General features: G+C 42.0%; 2 protein-coding genes across 10 annotated transcripts in view; both read left to right on the top strand.

Moving 5' to 3' along the window:
- Window positions 1–8,824, top strand: part of bsnb (bassoon (presynaptic cytomatrix protein) b) — a 66,191-nt gene extending 57,367 nt beyond the window's left edge. For 3 of the 4 annotated variants that reach the window (XM_086199518.1, XM_086199520.1, XM_086199521.1), the window contains exons 6-13: window positions 1–944; window positions 1,295–2,139; window positions 2,481–2,592; window positions 2,678–2,824; window positions 3,004–3,059; window positions 3,297–3,405; window positions 3,819–4,069; window positions 5,614–8,824. The exon at window positions 1–944 is cut by the window's left edge. In XM_086199518.1, coding sequence (XP_086055644.1) covers window positions 1–944; window positions 1,295–2,139; window positions 2,481–2,592; window positions 2,678–2,824; window positions 3,004–3,044 — 2,089 coding nt within the window. In that variant the 3' untranslated portion in view covers window positions 3,045–3,059; window positions 3,297–3,405; window positions 3,819–4,069; window positions 5,614–8,824. The remainder of the gene's footprint in view (window positions 945–1,294; window positions 2,140–2,480; window positions 2,593–2,677; window positions 2,825–3,003; window positions 3,060–3,296; window positions 3,406–3,818; window positions 4,070–5,613) is intronic. The other variant, XM_086199519.1, reaches the window with a different exon arrangement.
- Window positions 8,825–14,824: 6,000 nt separating this feature from the next.
- erc2 (ELKS/RAB6-interacting/CAST family member 2) overlaps window positions 14,825–19,010 on the top strand; it is a 33,665-nt gene continuing 29,479 nt past the window's right edge. For all 6 annotated transcript variants that reach the window (XM_086199522.1, XM_086199527.1, XM_086199524.1 and 3 more), the window contains exon 1: window positions 14,825–14,997. The gene's annotated coding sequence lies outside the window, so the exon portion shown is untranslated. The remainder of the gene's footprint in view (window positions 14,998–19,010) is intronic.

Consider the following 19,010-nt stretch of genomic DNA (forward strand, 5'->3'; position numbering starts at 1 on the left):
CGATGATATCAGTGAGCTAACAAAAGACAGCGCTAGTCAACCTACAGATGCTCTAGGCCATCCCATGGGTGGGCGATATCGAAGTGAGAATGGCCCTGCACATGGGGGCACTTATGGTAGACATGATAATGAATCAGTGGATGCTTATGGTAGACCCACAGGCACTACAAGTTACCAGAACACAGTAGATGGCCGCACTAGCACCACAGTAAGTGGGGGGTCTTCCTATTACTATGATGATTATAAACACACGTCAAGGAGCAGCTCTAGCAGCCACAAACTCACAGCCAAAAATCTTGCCCCTGCTGTCTCTTCTAAACGTAGTAAACACCGAAAGCAGGGAATGGAGCAGAAGATTTCTAAATTTTCCCCTATTGAAGAAGCACGGGATGTTGAGGCAGACCTTGCCTCTTACACCATGACAACATCAACAGGGGGCAGTTGTACAGTTGTGTCAAGGTCCAAGAAGCTTCAGGATGATACATATGGGATGAAGAAGAATGCATATGACCAGCAGAAGTACTATGGCACCAGTCGTGAGGGTCTTGAGGAGGATGACCGCATGTACAGTTCTGGTAGGTCAAGGTCTACTGGATATGGTATGGACAAGATATCCTCTAGAGATGCTACAGGCCACAGGAGTAAATCCTATGAGAGGGATGCCATGGAACGGTCTCAGAGAAGCGGCCGCGGTGGAAGGCCACCTATGCGGAATCAGAATTCGGAGGAGGAGAGCCCACTCAGTCCTGTTGGGAAGCCTGTAGGCATGGGAAGAGGTTCTGGCATAGCAGATGCCCATGATGTGAGGAACCAGTATGGCTCCAGTCATTCACTGCCTGATGTGCAGGACCATCACAAGAAGGACCTGCCCAGGAGTCATGTCTATAAACCTGATGACCCTTACCTCGTAGATGACATGCACTGTGCTGTTTCTGACAGTGAAGGTAACTGGTGCTGAATAATTTGTGCTGTCTGACTTTTCTGTGTTCCACCATTCAAGTGCTGGAAAGACACTGCATGTCAAGTGTGGATTTATTTATTATTTTTTTAAATCTTTTTGTGGAGTGTTTCTTCTGATAAGTTGAAGCCAAACATGCCTGTTTTTATTTGCGTACTGCATGCATTTTTTAAGTGTGTAGTGATGTCTTCTGTTTTTTAAGACCGGATTCCTGAAAATGTGCATGGATGTGGGAAGTGAAGTATGTATTCCCAGTTATTTTTGCATGGCTTCCATCTGCATGCTACTCCTATTTCAACAATTGACTGATAACGTTTGTTTCGGTTTTTAAAAAAGCCTATCATTTGGGCCAAGAAGAGACTGATTGGTTTGAGAAGCCTCGGGAAGCCCGTTCTGACCGCTCGAGACATCATGGGGGTGGCAGCCACTCATCTACAGGTAGACGGAGTAAACACACCTACCATGACTATGATGAGCCACCAGAGGAATATGGTCCCCAGGATGAGTACAACCAACAGCGCCACTCCTCCTCTGTATCATCACGGGACCACCGACATCATGGCAGCAGCTCTGGGAGACACAGCTCTTCACGCCACTCCTCAGAGGATCCCAGATCTTCTCGTTCTTCCAGGGCACACCCTAAAGACCCATCTGGACGCTCTGATGGCAGGGGCTCCTCATCTGTGCAAAGGAGGAGTGGTCCAGACTCCCGTTCTGCCCAAGGAAGCCCTCGGAACTCAGGGGACTTCCGTGACTCAGCCCCTGGTCATCACCATGGCACTGGGGGAAGAGGCCAAAGACAGCAAGGAGATCGCGCAACCTCCAAGAGGCAGGATCCCTCTGCTGCAGGTCCTAAGCCACAGCAGCAGCCTCAGGGCCATGGAGGGCATCAGCGGTCAAGTGGCCAGGGCCAGTCAGGGAGACATCCATCTGAACCACTTGATGGTACTCAGCAGGCCCAGCAGCAGCAGGGCACCCAACAACAACAGCAACAACAACAGCAGCCTCAGCAGCAAAGTCATGCCCCCCAGAGCAGCCAGCCCACAACAACTACTGCAGGAGCTGGACCAGCGCAGCAGCAGCAGCTACAGCAGCAGCAGCAGCCAAAACCTGGTCAGGCTCCACCCCAGGGCCGCCAGCCAGGGGTAGGGTCTGCAGCAGGGCAGCCAACGGCTATAGCGGTTAGTACTTTTACTCATCATTAACCGTCTTTGTAGTATGGTATTTTCTTAATCATTATTGACAAAGTTATGAAAATATTAATTTCCCCACTAAGTTACAAAATAAAACATGTTACATATTTTGGGGTTTGGAGAGTGGAAACACAGGTCATCAATACCCACATCTCATAAAAGAAATTTCAGTCAGTTCGTACAGTAATCGTTGTTGTATATTTTGTTTCTTGTAGTGAGAAAAATACATCGCTATTTATTTCTAGGTTTACATTTGAGAGTCCTAAATAATGCGCAGTGGTAATAAACTTTTCCCAAACCACACCCTTGTCTGTCCTTGATTAAAACAGGGAAAATTGGATGCCACACCTGCAGCAACCACCACAGGAATGAAACCTACACTAGGAGTCCCAACAGTACCTCAGTCTACCAAAATGACTACACCCCCTCTAACAGGCATCGGTACATCTTAAGTTTGATAAGTAATATAAACCACACTGACTGCAAGCAAAGTCATATGTGATGATTTGTTGTTTGTTGTTTGCAGGCTCCAAAGCCACCCCTGTTGGGATCGGTAGCAAACCAGTAGGAATAGGTAGTGCTGCTGCAGGACCGCCACCTGCTGAAGGGGAAAATGTTCTCACCAAAATTCTGCAAGGAGGGGCAGCAGAGCAGGCGGGAAAACTTGGAGATGGTACAGTTATGGAAAAAATAACTTTTTAAGAGCTGGACTTCAGCTTCTTCTGGTGTTGCTACTATTGAAACCATTGCATTTCTATTTTGTTTAAGAGTAAAATGCATTTTAAGATTTTGAAAATCCTTGAATAGATACTTCATTGTTCTGTGGTTCTCGTTTTTACTTTATTCTCACAGCTTTGTCTGGACTCGGGAAGAAATTCACTTCCTTTTGGTGAATTGAAACGAGGACGGTAAGTGAACGTATATTGTTGATAAAAGTTTCAAAAACATCTAAAAATGGTTGTCTTACTTCAAATTCACATGGGTTGCTTCTTGGATGGTAGGTAACAGGTGGCTGTTTGTTTTTCAGCAAGAATTTTGAACTGCTTTGTAATTATGATTAACTCTACGGGTGTTTCAAAATGATAATCAATGTGCTTACTGCTTTGTTTATTTTGCATCAAATGAATCACTTTTTTCTTATGCAGCATTGAAAAAGTTACATTGGTGGATTTGTACTGGAAAACCTATGAAACTGCATCATATTCATTTCATCATTACACTGGATATAGGGGAAGAGAAATCCTGAGTGCATCAGTGAGTATCTCCTTAACTCTTCCTTATCCCATGAGAAAAGAACATTATCCTTGTGATAAATACTGTCACCTGCTCCATCAAGCTAAAATAAATCCTAAATGTTGAAAACAATTTCAACATTCGATAATGTGTTAACTTAGTTGACAGTTGTATCATGTAAAACAAACGCAGCAATGCAGCAACTTGTTACTCTTTTGATCAATGGTGATTCTTTAAATTTTACTTCGTCAGATTTTCTTTTATGTAGAACATAAAGACACAGTGTTGCGGAGGCAGAATGCTGTCACACTTTGAATAATGGATTGTGTGTTTTATCTTCTGCATATTTACATACATTAACATAGTCTATGTCTGCATAATGAGAAGGCTCAAGGGAAGTTGATGAGTCAGTAATACTGTGATTGTATATTCAGACTGATCCGCTGCACCTTTGCCTCGCCCCAAATTACTGAACAGAGCTGGAATCAAAGGATGCCTTTTCAGCACTGAATTCCCCAGACACGGACGCATGATTGAAGTGAATGAAATTGAGGTGTTAGTCAGCATGCTGTTATAAGACATAAGAAGATGAATGAGGGGACCTGACGATTAAGTGGATGCCTTGACATGACAACGATCCTGGAATGAAGATTGTACAGAAATCTGATTCTTCATTGGACCAATGGTAAGTGTGGAACATACATTTACACTGTTCCGCAGTGACTGCTGGCAGCAAAATGTTGTTGTGTTGTTCTGTTTGTCTTCATTCAACATGGTTCTGTCTGCTTCAGCATGTTATTACTTTGGTTCACACTGTGTCAAGTCAAATCATTAAATCTTTGTCCGCTTGAACTTTGTGCTGCAGAGGTTAGAGGCCAAAACCAAGAACAAGGCAGTTCAGCACTAATAGGGTTTACCTTCTGACTCCACACACCTCCAATAATCTGGGCCAAGCAAACTGTGATATAATTAGCCTGAGAAGGCTAACTTTGGCTTGGCTTTAATGTCGCACACGCAAAGACAAGCAGGGACAAGAGCACATGCAGGCACACTGAATCATGACTCATGGTAAGCAGTCCTCATTACATGGTAGAATGAGCTAATGAACTAATTCTGCTCAATGGAGCAGAGCTACAGAGCAGCAAATAAAGCCGATTTGACTGCACTTTATTTAGCTTCTGTCAAAACACATGCTGTCGCTTGCACAGGATGAAGATATTGCAGGGTAGTTAGGACTTCTATCATTCAGCTCATACGCTCCCTGTGTTGATACTAAGGTTCATATCAGTTGCCATGGTCGTCATGTCTTTATATGTGGCCATTCTTAAAAATTCATTTGGGGAATGTGGAGATAAACTCAACTCTGTGACTCTTTGCCAAACTGCACATCCCAGTAGGATAGTACTGGGTAAAAATTGTGCAATCATTTTGAATGAATCTTTTTTAGTGTCTGATACGTACTGACTTAGCCTGTCAAACATAACGACATAAATGAGACTCGCCCATTCTACTCAAAATTGCACAAGCCCACACGCCGTTGGTCACTGTCTCCTCCTCTACATCCCCACCTACAAAAATAGATGCATGCACCACATGCATGGCAAGCAGGACCACCAACACATGAGCAAGGACTGATTGACTGAGGGAGGCTACACTGAAGGAGATCAAACTAGGACATCCAAAAACAATTAGTGACCATAGCCAGTCACATTTCTGTGTCAGTGATATAATTTTGGCCTGACAGCATACACTCATTAAAGTAGGAGGCACAATCCACTAGTATTTAATCATTTAGACCCTTGGCTCTATGATTTAGAAAAAATGATCAAACTTGAAAGGTGTGAAAGGTTTGATACATCTACATGTATCAACTTGAAGGAACTGATGAAAAGAGTGGGGTCCGCCCACCTCTACACTAGATTACTGCAGACACCAGCAGGGCTACGATTGGCTGGTTTATCCTATGAAGTAAATTGGAGTAGGCCGGCAGAGCTGTGACATAAACTTGGCAGACGGGGTTCCATCCATCTCAGTGGTCTGCGCAATGGCCATTGATCATGGCACAACATTGGGTATATTCAAAAACATTAACCGTTCCACTGAAACGTTTCAATTTGCTTCGCTTCATATTCGATGATGTCATTTTCTTTGTGCTAGCGGTGAGATTGAAACTGTGCATGAACATAATTTATAAAGGTAACATCCATACTTTGTCTGAATTCATTTCAGGTGGACAACACTGCTCAGTAATGAGGATGCAGGGGGTGTAAGAGAGAGGAAAGAGGACTTGAACGATGCTTCTTCTCCTCTTCTCAAGAAAGCCTCCTGGGATGTGTGTGACTGTAAAAGGCCCACTAACCACCTGGATGTCAAGGGAGGAATTCAGAGCGCTTACCAAGCATGTCCCTCCTTTTTAAACCCACACTGAGGAAAGCATCAGAGCGCCCTCTGGAGGATTTCTAAAGGAGCACCATTCATGTCTGGGGAGCGCACGCCTGGCAAGGATATTTGATTCTACGCTGATGCCATCAGATTCTTGTCATGCAAATCACAGTGAAAAAGAGAGATTTTCATAGGTTTTCCTTGTACCAAAGAGAGCAAACTTAGCCTACAATGACACAACACGCCTGGAGAACCTCAGGCGTATCACAGCAAAGACAACCAACCTGATGACGTCACTACAATCCTTGAATGCGTGGTTCTCTTATCTCTACATTCCAGTATAGGGAATTTGACCCTGTCTTTGAATGTGTTTTATTCCCCCCTCCCCTTTCTTTTTTCTTTTTTTTTCAGCATTAACAGAATGCATCGCGTAAATGTGGACATGAGAATGCACGCACAAGTATATGAAAAACTGAAAAAGAAGCCCATATCAGTACTTTTTCACCATCTCTGAGATTTCACTAGGCATATAGGTTTTTAGGGAAAGGAATTTATTACCAGTGTGCCCACAAGTGTGAGATTCACACAGATAAGAGGACCAAATGACAGAGTGGCAGCGGCTCTTTATTAGCCATCACAAAGCCATTGTTACAGTCAGTCTCAGAGCTCTCTGGGACTCGATCCTTTTGTTGTTTTGTCTCATCTTTTAGTTTCTTTTCATTTTGCCTGATATCCACGGAATGGAAGAGCCTTATTCAGTACATGTCTTTACTTGTATACCTCATATGTTTAAAATGTCCATTTCGTCATGCGTTTCTTTTTACACAACTGTATACTATTGTATGTACATAAGACAAATCAGAGATCTAATTATGTAAATTTGTCATTTGTGTATTTCTGGAATCACTTTCCAGTGACTTTATATTTTTCACTTTTTATTTTTGTTGAATCTCTTGCATCAGATAATTTGCTTGTTGATTTTTAAAAGCAATAGCATGCATAAAATGGTATATAATAGCACAATGGTATAAATGTTGTGTAAATTGTGATGGGAAATATCAAACACTTCTGTCGATAAATAGTCGTACAATTTGTCAGACAGTTTACAACCAGAGTTGCGTGTCCGGATGTGCATGTTCTGTGCCGATGCATATGCAGACTGGTAGGAACACACACGAACACACACACACACACACACACACACACACACACACACACACACACACACACACACACACACACACAGATAGACTAGCTAAACATTTGTGCACATACACTTTACATCCCAGTAAACACTTTGGAGCCAAGTTTAATTGTCCACTTTACAGACCTGTTGATGTCCTGCAGATCATTGAGGTAACCAGTTCACCCTGCTGAGATGATTCCACAAACATGCTGGGCCTCTCTCACACACACACACACACACACACACACACACACACACACACACACACACACACACACACACACATATATATATGTGTGTTTGTGTGTGTGTGTGTGTGTGTGTAATACACTAAGATGGAAGCAATTATCAATTTCAATGTTCTATGCAATGACTCCTTTTGAACCTGGAAGTGATTCAACCTGTAACCGTTTATTACCATCACTGTATTCACAAGAAAACAACAAAATTATGAACTAAAACAGTCAAAAGAAATTAGGACATGAAAATGTTTTTACTTAGAAACTTGTCTGTTGAATTTGAATATTGAACTAGAATTTGTTTTATTTTCCGTTGCATGTTTTTGACCCCCCCTCACTCCCCACACGGAGGGGGGAACTTGTTGCCAAAGGGTAAACTGTGTCAACTGTCCGTTTCTGAATGTCCACCATCACGTTGCTTTGGAGCATGGGTTTGCTTGGCTTTGTCTGGCTCTTTGTAAGCCCTCATTCAGTTTTTGTGCGTCTTGCCTGACCTGGACTCTGCAGTGTTTGGCTTGCAGTGACCGTCCGTGCTGCTATAAACCTGTGATACAGATGGTCAGCAAATTTCTCATTGATTCGTGTAAATGTGCATATTGGGTGTCAGTATAATCTGTGGGGTAAATGGAATGCTTCTATCGGATATTTCATTGTTGATTAAACCACACAGCAGCCAAGCCATCGTGAAGGTGCATGATTAGATCTTATATGCTTGGAAGTTGTACCTGAATGAGGCATGATTTCACTGAGGTTTGCCTAACGAACCTTGACTTTTGACAGGCCAATGAAATTGATGAATAAGATGTTCAGCCAGTCATCCACAAATCAGGGCATGCCATTTTTTGGAAAGCACAAGCCTGGCTTCATAGCAGACACGCGGAGGATATGTAACATTGCCTCCAACTGAACCGTGTAAGATCTGTATCAAAGCAAGAGATGGAGATCTAGTTGATATGAGGCGCATGAGACAAAACAGCCTTCAGTGCAGCCATCCAGATTGACAGACACACATTCTTACTGTAAATACAAACTCATTCTTCTGTACAGCTTTTGAGTTTTGAGTACGGCTGTCATGTGCATCCCCATGCCGTATTTGCTGCCAACTTTTGTGTATAAAAAAACAATATTTATTACCACAGTAATAAAGGATGATGATGATGATGATGATGATGATGATTATTGCATAGTGTATGTGGCTGACCTGTATTGACTGTTTACAACAGTGGAACAAAAACTTGTGTTCAGAAACATATCCAGTCAATGTAGAGATACATATTGTCTTTGTAAAACAAGATGAACAACAACAAAAAAAACAACCTCCACGGCAATTGCAGAGTACGTTGCCTTTGTCAGACCATCGGGAGGGATTTGATTCGATGGATTTGATCTGCAAGGGGACGAGGGTTACAGGACGGAACAGGGGGAAAAAATGAAACAAAAAATCTGGAAAATGTCATTCACTGTTGTAAGTGCAATGGGCAAAAACGTCAGTCGTGTATCCATTGTGAAACCTTGTGTTCTATTCAGTGTATTCCTGTAAACAGAGTAAATTTTGGTGCATCATGTCAAGTCATGTGATTAATGAAAATATTGACCCTGCAATTTGCAAACAGAGAAAAGAATAAAAATTAAAAGGAATATATTGCTCTTGTGGTCTTGTGTGTGTGTGTGTATGTGTGTGCTTGTGTGTGTGTGTGTGTGTGTGTGTGTGTGTGTGTGTGTGTGTGCTTGTGTGTGTGCGTGTGTGTTACCTGTTTCCTTTATTGACTGAGACATTCGGTGAATTGTGTAGGAGCTTTACTGGAGACGAGAAGAGAGCTCAAGAGTAAGACCTTGAACGCAGCACGACTGTTCCGATAAGACCAGGATTTATGCACTGAAGCAGCGATGACTTATCCCAGTGTGGGTGGTTGGGAGGCAGGGAACAGTGAGGGAGAAGTGTTTGCCAATTCATCAGGAGAGATGGAGGTGTGAGTGCATGACTGTATTTGTATGTATCTGAATAAGAATAAAAAGAGGAACCAGATAGTTTCCACTGTTCACTTATTCTTCCATACTACATATTTATTCGATGAAAACATTTGTCTACTGCCATGTTAATTTGTTAGTAAAACTGGAAAGTAGTTCAGATGAGAAATAATTGTTCAATCCCTGCTAGGTTTCTTTTCTCTGTTGCTGTCCTGTGTGTTTGTGTGTTGTCCCTTCTGTTTTGCGATGACTCTGCTGGCTCCTCCTGCCACATCTACCCTGATCCTGTTGTACATCTATGTCAACGGGCTCCCTCCTAACCCGCATGTTCAGCCTCCTGTTCCTTGTGATCTTGTCTGTTAAGTAAAGATTTAGTCATTTTGTTTGTCTTCTTCTCCAGCCTCATTTTGTGTAGTTCTTCTTTTCTGTCTGTTCAGTTCAACTCAGCCTACGTTACTTGTTTGGTTTCCATGATCCTGTTTCTTTCTTTTTTGTGTGTTGGTGATTGACATAAAACAGAGGCCCACATGACGCCACACCACGAGACAATAATGTGTTGCAGAAAGTGGGTGTTGGATTATTTCAACCGGCTGAATACTTTGCATTTTTCCATTTCCTGCTGATGAAGGCTGGTGGGAGTTTAACAACAGAGCTTCTAAAGCTGAATTGGCCATCAGGTTACTATGAAACCACTTCACATTGTGCAGCTCCCTTTCCTTCATGAGGCATTAATAGCCTCGTCTGCAGGCCTCGGCTGCCCTCATCTGGTTTTACACAGAATTAGAAGCAGTTCAGAGCCAGCAGCAATTCAGTTTTAGCTTCAAATATATACAAAGTTAGGAAGAAAAAGAGTTTTTTAATACTTACTGTTACGCGTAAGTAGTCATGTATGTCATGCATAACTGATTAAGGGATATGTACTTTTACTGTGACTAAAGTGATACACTCCATCCTCTTCGTCAAATATTAAGACAAAACTCAACTAATTTTTTACAGCCACTTAGTTTTGCAGACTGATTCAGTTGAAAAACCTTTTGGACCGAGGCATAAGAAAGGCTCCGGAAAATAACGATGGGGTTATTTATACTGAAATGAAACCACAAATGAATTAGATGACCACTTTTAATTCAAGTGCAAGCCATGAGAAAGCAGGATGCTGCCTTAATCTACAGCGTTCGTTGCCTGAACATCAAGGACTAGAACCACAGCATGAATCAAAATGTTCTCATCAAGCGTTCACCAAACTCTGCCGCTAAATGTTCAGGAAGTTTAAAGAGATGTACTTTTATTCTGCGTTTAAAAACGCAGAACGAATCCAAAAGTTTCTTTCGATTCTTCCTCAGGTCTTCATATAAGATATGAACAAAATCTTGGAAATCTGTTTTTATAAGGTTTTTCTCCCACGAAAGTATCTGTAAAAGTCTTCAGTTCTACTTTTTAATGACTCACACAAATACATATTTTTCTGATAAATGAAAGGTCAAAAAAGGTTAAAATACCAATTAAAAAGTCCCTTTAAACTGATATGATCCATCAGGGAGTGATTTCAGGCCTGAAGAGTTTCATCTTTGCTCCAACAAAGATTTATTGCTGTGTCCAGCAGCCTCCAACCAGGTCTTTCTTATTGAGAACACTTGCCAGTGATTCTGAAAAAGGTTGAAGCACCCCCCCCCTCACACACACACACACACACACACTGCACCGTTAGCTTTTGCCACTCTAGATCACTATACAGACATTGTTTTTGTCCAATAACGGTTTCCCAGAGACAATCATGCCTCAACTCCCAGAGCAGAGCAAGTAGAAGGGGCCTGATTAATGAAGCCTTTTATTGACCTCAGTTTTAGATCGTTTGACATAAACGGAGTGTATTAAGAGCATAAATGTAACCCATTTAACTATGACTGGGATGTTTTTGCTCATCCGTCTCCTGAAAGCCGTGACGTCAGCCTCAGTCTGTGAGAATCACCCCATCAACGATGACCTCGAAGGAACTGCTCATGACTCATCCGCTAGTGACGGGAAATGTGACATGCTTAATTAAGGTAGATGATCTGAAGACCAGAAGCCAGGACTACTCATCCTACAAATTACAGGTCATCGTTACAGCCATTGCGTACACACTCTTTCCCAGAATCAAGCCTGCTTCATAATGATTCACTGTTGCCAGCACATGAATTTTATATTTGATGTGACTTTGTTTTCCTCTTGATACATGAAGGAAATAACAAGCCAAAAACCTTTCTGATTTAGGAGGTGACTTAGAAGGCACTCAAAATGATTTGTATATAATGAACCCTAACCCTAGAGGTCAGCAGAGAGCAGACTCACTACCGCAGAAGCCTGAAACATGTCCAGATGCATCAAACTGCAGAGAAAATGTCAAACGAATAAAATCGTCTTAATCTGCACAATCAATACAAAACCATTAATGATTGGGCAGAAAGTACGATCATGTCTCAGAATAAAACAAACAACCTGATTCACTGGACATCTGTGCTTTTACCCCGCTTGAATCCACTGGGAAATATTGAAAAGTATTATTTTGTTTTATTCAGGTATAAAATAAAACGCACAGTCTGTGATACTGATGTTGTTGTGGATGATTTTTTTCCCCTCTTATTTCTAAGCTTTGGACTGATGAAATATTGGGAACACTTCAGTTCAACAGCATCACACATCAGAACAATACCACATGAAGGGGCTGTTGTAACGTACTGCATTAGTTTGATTCAGGTTCACCCAACATACTGGAGTGTGTGTAGGTGGGCAAAACTGTGTGTGTAGGAGGTAAAGTCACGCTGTCTCAATTCACCATGCAGCATCACCGCAGTATAAATCTTAAAGTTATTCTTTGTAAACGAGTGTATTATTGAGTATGTGCGCACACATGAACACATCATTATGTTTGACAGACACTTGTCAACATGTAGAGGTGTCTTGTGTTGTTGTTGTTGTTTCCTCCTGCATCACTTTTTTACAAATTGCGGAAAGAGCCAGACGCGTTAATTTAGTTTGAAGCCAGTGGTGCACCGTGGCCACCAACTTACTGCAAATTGTTAAAAAATAAAGTGCAATGTCTGGCATTGTCCCCATTTTCTTTCTCCAGCTAATGTTGGTATGAATACGTGCATTAAACTGGATAATGTGCTCGAGAGTTTGTAAACGATCATTTTTTTGGGGGGGGGGGGGGTTGTTTTTAGCATCATTAACTTTAATTTAATATAGATGGCTGGCTCTTCCTGCATTCTGGAGTCATAAAGAAGTGATGCAAGATGATGCATTATCTTTCTCCGTGAGTACTTGGATGAAGTAATGCCTTAAAGGTTCAGTGTGGCAGTTGGTCTCCATCTTGTGGCGGTGACACATTTTACAAATAACCACTGACACGTGCTTACATCGTAGACTCATAGACTGCACGCGTTCTGCCCATGGTGCATCCAGTAGAAATATAGAGTGAAATACAGAGAGATTTACCTGGGGGCAAAGAGCTTCATGAGTATGGTGAGAAGTCATTTGAAGCTTTGACTGTAAGAGATGGTCATTTATCTGTAAAAGCTCTAACAAGGTTGCTTCTATAACACTAGTTTTGTAACTCCTATAATCCAGAGCCAAAACACTTCAAACTTTTCCAGTTATGTAACTGTTTATTGTTTGTGTCTCAAATTTGTACTTAAATCCAATCAATGCACGTCTCCGTCCTGGCTGACATATTCAATTTTAACTCATCTCTCCCCTGATATTATCAAAAGAATCTGCTAAATTACATTTTGGTTGACTTTTGAGAAAGTGAGGGGGAAAGATGAATTTGTAACTATCCAGACACTTGATGAGGAAACACAGAGGTGAAGTCATGTGTCCTTTCAGAATCTGCTGAATATACAGTAGGAACATATTTCACGTCAACTGGTGCGAAAGAAAAGGAGCTCAAACTCTGCATGACCCCTCTTCCTAAAAGAGATCAACAAATTAAACTCAACCTTGAGGCTGAGCAGCCACCGTGTCCATTCCGCCAGTTCCTGGAGACTCATAATTGATAAAAAGAAGGATGTGATCGGTGGAGAACAAAGAGACTCTGGCTCTACCTGCTGCTTCCTCCTCCAATGCATGTGTGCGTGAGAGAAAACCAGAGAGACAGGGACAGTGTGTGTCGGTGCGTAGCACACATATATGCTGATGCTTCTCCTTTGGGCTCTGTCAAGCACACTTAGCATCAGTGTTTTCAATGCAAAATGGGAGAAAGTCCATGTAATTCCAAGAGGCCTGGAGATAGGTGGGGGTGGGGAGGGGGTGGTGGGGGTGGTGGTGGTGGTGGGGTACTGTAGTGTTATCAAAAAAAAATCTGTTTGTTTTTCTTCTGAAGGGCACATTCAGCCTAAGGTGAAGTCCCAGCATGTGATTGCATGAGTTTAGATTGATTCGTGCTGCAACAGAGGTTCCTCTGTCAGATCAGTTCACAGGATCTGTGGTTTCCCTCAGACAAATCCAATTTATAAAACTGGAGGTATGAATACAGGCAAGAAGCCAGTTCACCGTTTCATACCCTGATAGCAGACGCATTTGGGCCTGAGCTGGAATGCTTTTGCCACTTACCGCCCAGTTACTGTTCTAGCTAGGCCAGATGTAGTCCCAAATGATATAACTTGGGTCAGATATTGGGCCTAGAAGGTGGTCATGGCTGAGTTCAGAGTCAGTTCAACCATCATTCAAGGCCACAGGTTGACCGTTAGGAACTGAGAGCAGATGTGTAGGCCCAACAGTCATGTGTGGGTAGAAGATTCTACATCATGTCCCACCTTTATCGGTTCTATTAGTCATTGATCTTTTTCATTTACAGCCAGAGGCAACCTGTGCCAATTCTGACCTTCTTACAAGTGTAACCTTTGAAGCCCAGCAAACCCATCCATGGGTCCAAGAAGACGGTGTCAAGTGTCAGCTTGGTTCTACCCTAAAAAGCTTTGCAGAATCTAAATTCTTTGTTGTATCAATTTCTGTACATTTATTATTTTTCGGCAAATTTGTCTCCCAGCACCTTTCAGATGTAAAATGAATTTTGGACTGAAGATACAAGGCACAGATCATTTAACCACCATCAGAACAGACAGCAGCGGAGCCTCCTGCATCATCTCCTTCACCCTCCATGTACTGAACTCCTTCACACTTGATCCACTTTGTAGTGGTGGAGTAATTCTGTTCTTATTCTTAACCAATAAGAATAAACTGGATCAGATTTGCCAGTGTGGCAATGAAGCAAGAAATTACACACCAGGTTGTTTGTTTTTTTACCCAGAGTTTAGTCTGTCAGGCAGTGCTTGCGTGCAAATCTCCTCCTCCTTCACTAGGATTAGCAGACCACATCCCTTGTTATAACCACACCATTAGCCATCTTTAACCCGCAGCATCACATGAGCTTGATGGGGGAAGTGCTGCCTGGGAGAAGAATTTCAGGGCTTAAAAAGCCCTTTTAAAACTGTAACGGCTAATGATAAATCACTGCTTGACGACTTAAAGTTTACTTTTTTCCACAAAAAAAGTGCTGCTGCTGAACTTTCCGGCACCTGTGAGGCACATCCTCCCCGGAAATAAGTGAGAATTATTCAGCGAGCCCCCCAGCTGATGTGAGATTGACCGCAGGCCGCTGGCCGCATCTCCCCGGCCCCTCCTGCCAGCAGTAGTGGTGACGCTGGTCCCTGGTGAGTAGAGGAGGAGAGAGAGAGAGAGAGAGAGCGTGTCCGCTGCCCAATGACAGCTCGGGATGCTGAGAGAGGCTGCTGGGGTGAATGGAGGCGACAAGATGCCGTCTGGAGCGGCGAAGGAAAGGAATTAACATCGATAAAGGTAGATCTCTTTCATCGTCTGACATCCAGTCTATCTGCTACTGAGACCGCTGACAATCCGGGAAGTGTCCTTGCAATATTACGCGTTTTGTGGATGATCCTTCAGCTCGATGATTACATCTAGACACAGCCAGTCACTTGATAATGTGCATTTTAAAGCCGCGTTGAAGCGATACGGCACCGCTGCATTTCAAAATAAAGGTTTTCGTCGGCTTCGGGTTTATAATACGCTGGTGTGTTCAGGTGCTCGACGCATGCCGGAGCCATTGCCAGTGTAGGCCCAATGAGCTGTCACCATGCTCCATATGCTGCATCAGATGTGATTCAACCGGTAAAGATAGGTTGGGATGTAGATGTACTCATAATTCAGAGAGAGGATTTCTAATAAACAGAACTGACATTTAACCTGTGCTGGTAGGAACCTTCTCATGTTCTCAGCCGGACAACCAACCAACCATTGAAGCAGTGGAAGCATACTGGGCGTTGAGGCTCTGTAGTAGAATACGTGATGAGGAGGCTGCATGTGCTGCTCTGCACTGCACTGAAGGGGCTGGTGCTTCCTCTCATATGAATAGACTCCATTATCAACCCATATTAAAGGCTATTTTTAGAAAAAAAATATCCTCCTTTGTCTCCTCTAGACATGGCCCTGACCTCAAAAGCATGCTATCACGAGCAAAGATCCCTGACTTGCACTAGTTGGCTCTTCTATTAGACTATTAGAAGAAAATGCCTGCATGCCGGCTTTCAAAATGTCAGGATGGCCTCTCAGGACAATCATCTTCCTGACCTCATAGATACTCAGCTCTGCCTGTGGGGGAAATCTTTGCTTCAGAACATCTGTATCCTGTCCGCTGTTTCCGCACCACTACTCACCAGTGATCATGTCTTCTTCGGGGGCCTTAACGTGGATTTGTTGAAAGTATTTCTGGTTTTGATGACCGTAATTGCTCGATAATACTGGTGAAGTACGAGTCTGCTCAGAAATGAATGACAGCAAAAGCACAAGGACCCAGTTTTACACTGTAGTTTCTCCCTTTGGGGTTGCTGAAGATTATTTTATCACACATTTTGACCTGGTGAAACAAATGCGTTGTTCTACTTAAAATACCTGAACTACCTTTTGCGTGCTGTTCCCTGTAATACCTGATAAAGTCCATATCATTTTATTTGTTGCTTATTGATTTTAGAAATTATATTTTTTTATGAACAGGGCAAAGGCAAGTCATCTTAGATCCTAAACGTTTTTGCTTTTTATTGCATGATTCCAACAGAGGCTGGGAATTAAAGGTTTTTGTTGACCATTCTACTATTGTACGGAAACTCATCAGGGTTTAGGATTAAGATTGGAGTTATGTATCATGAGACAATCCTGTATCTTCATTTAATTGAACTTTTAAAAAAAAAACTAATTTAATATTTGACTTGACTTATTGATCTATAGTAAATAAATCAACTGCTGCTTAATCATTTGGGGTATTTATCAGATAAGAAATTCCAGGTTTTAACTTATACAGTATGAGAATTTTAAATCTGGTATCTTCTGGATTTGGTCTGTTGGTCCAACTAAAATGTAATTCTGCACGTTACCTCTGACTCACACAGAGGTTACGGGCGTTTGCTGTGTTTTATCGATTGTATAATTACCTTCCTTTGATCAGTGCTCTCAGGCACCAGGTAATCAATCATGTGATTCTGGTTCAACCATGTGATTAGAGGCAGAGCTACTTGATTGACAGAAAAAGAGAAAACACAGGTCACGAATGCTCAGCAGCAAGTGAAAATGCAGTAAAGATGGTGGATGTAGTTTGAGGTGGTGACTCCAAAGCAATAGGGGGCAGCACACTCCTAGACGGTTAGTGTCGATGAAAGTGGCTGATCTGTAACCCAGATTTCCTTTTACTTTGCATGAAGCGAATGCTACAAGGTTGTTTCATTTTTATTTTCTGATAAAACATGATAACAAAACACCACACTGACAAGGTCAGTAAAACTTTATCAATGAGACGATCAACATGAATGACAGAAAATGCTGCCGCATATTCTTCAACCCTTAAAACTGTTTTTACACCATATTTGGTGTATATTTTGGTTGTTTCGGGGAGGAAAGTTCTTTATTTTGTTCAGCCATCATCTTTGTTAGCACACATACAGATGGACCCTTCAGTCATAGCTCCGCCACATCCCGGTGACTCACCATCGCCAGGTGAGGAGCTGTGGAGAGAATGAGTCACCTTAAGTGAAACTTTAGGACGTGTCAGCTTCAGCTGGAGTCTGACCATCACAAATGTTCCCCTGAAAGCAATATGTCACCCAGAAAAGTATAATTTCCCTTTCAATGACTCACCATTTGATGTCTTGATCCCACAAAGACATTTCCTTCCTTTATTTCTTTTTGGTGACTCTAGGATTCAGCAAACACCAGCCGTATATTAATTTAGCTTTAATCTAATGGAGACTGGTGACGACACCAAAACTATTTAAATGTTCATTTACAAACTCTCAAACGCATCATCCAGTATCATCCATGTTGTCTCTGTTCAGTTTATGGATCGGTAACCCACTAACACAAACTACAAAACTTCAGGTCTGGCATAACTATGTGATTGTGGATTATTCACATCAAGTGGTGGGAAGTAGAGAGGAATTACAATTTTTTCCACAATCCTTTTAGGAAATTTAGCATTTGAGCCCAAAATGTTACTAGATTGTTGAAGATGATGCTGGTACAGACATTTAGGGGTCAAAAAATTCATAAATCAATACATCGGTGGATATTTTCTTAAATGTAAAGTGAAGGTACGCAAGTACTGTATCAAACATGGCAGTATCCCTAATGAAATATAAATTTATCATCGATATAATTTTTTATTTTGAGTGCATCTGATTCGAGCAGCATTTTAATGTTATGACAGTCGAGCAGATTTCCCTTTGTGATTTTTTTTTTTTTTTGATGCAGCTCGCAGCTGGTTGTACATTTCATATTATACTGGAAAAGCTCTTCATATTTACAAACCGCAACCAACAAAGTCACAGATCAGAATAAATCTAAAAAGTGCCTATACTGTTGCAACAAAACAGCACCTATGACACCTGAGCTGAACACTGAGACTAAACAAACATTATGAATCAATAGAAATTAGATGCGTTTTTGTCTAGTTTGTTAGTTTGTTAAGGTTTTCTTTTTTTTTTAAATGATCATTTTGTCTGCACCGCCAGGCTAACCAGTCTTTACAGAGCGTCTGTAGCAAGCTGACCAGTGGAGATAAGAGCAGCTGTGTTTGTTGTGGAGTTTGTGAAATTTGAATTTCATTTAGCAGCGTCTCACAGGAACTAAACAAGATGTTTTTCACTTTTTCAGGCAGATTGTGAAAGCAACACCTCATGAAAGGGTCACCTGTGTGTTTGAGATGATTTGGTTTTTGATTTCATACATCCCCACTAAACGCCTAGATAGGAGACACGTCCTCTCTGACCTCCAGCCTGCTGTTTACTTCCAGCCTGGTATTTCCTCACACATGATGCCATCATCCCATAAACGTCACGCCACCACAGCAGCGTTACAACGCGCACACCGTCTACTTTTTGTTTTTTTTCCTCACCTTTTAGAAACTTACTGTATGCCTCTGTTATGTCACGCGCAGGAGGTCCTTTATCTCTTGTCGCCCAGGGATTGTCACCATGGCAACTGGGTCTGAGCAGCAAGTGTCAGCTGAGAGAAAGTACCGTTGTTCACTTTGATGGAGGAGTCTATTTTTTTCTTTCTTCCTCGCAGACAGTTCAGTATTAATTATCGCCAAATAACCTGTGACATCAGGATTCCAGTCAGTGTCGCAATAAAAGTTATCTAATGTAAAAATGCGGTAATGACACTGTACTTGTCATTTTAATAAGTCACAGGCTGTGGTTTATCATGTGATCTATTCAACTTTCAGATGGCCTGCAATGGCAGAGTCATTATAACAGCATTAAATATTAAATCTTGCCCTCCTTCTTTGTTAGCCTGCAGGATGT

The sequence above is a fragment of the Aulostomus chinensis genome, chromosome 3 (assembly GCF_037954235.1).
Source record: "Aulostomus chinensis isolate RoL2024-O1b breed Wild chromosome 3, RoL_Achi_v1.0, whole genome shotgun sequence".
NCBI classification, from domain to species: domain Eukaryota; kingdom Metazoa; phylum Chordata; class Actinopteri; order Syngnathiformes; family Aulostomidae; genus Aulostomus; species Aulostomus chinensis.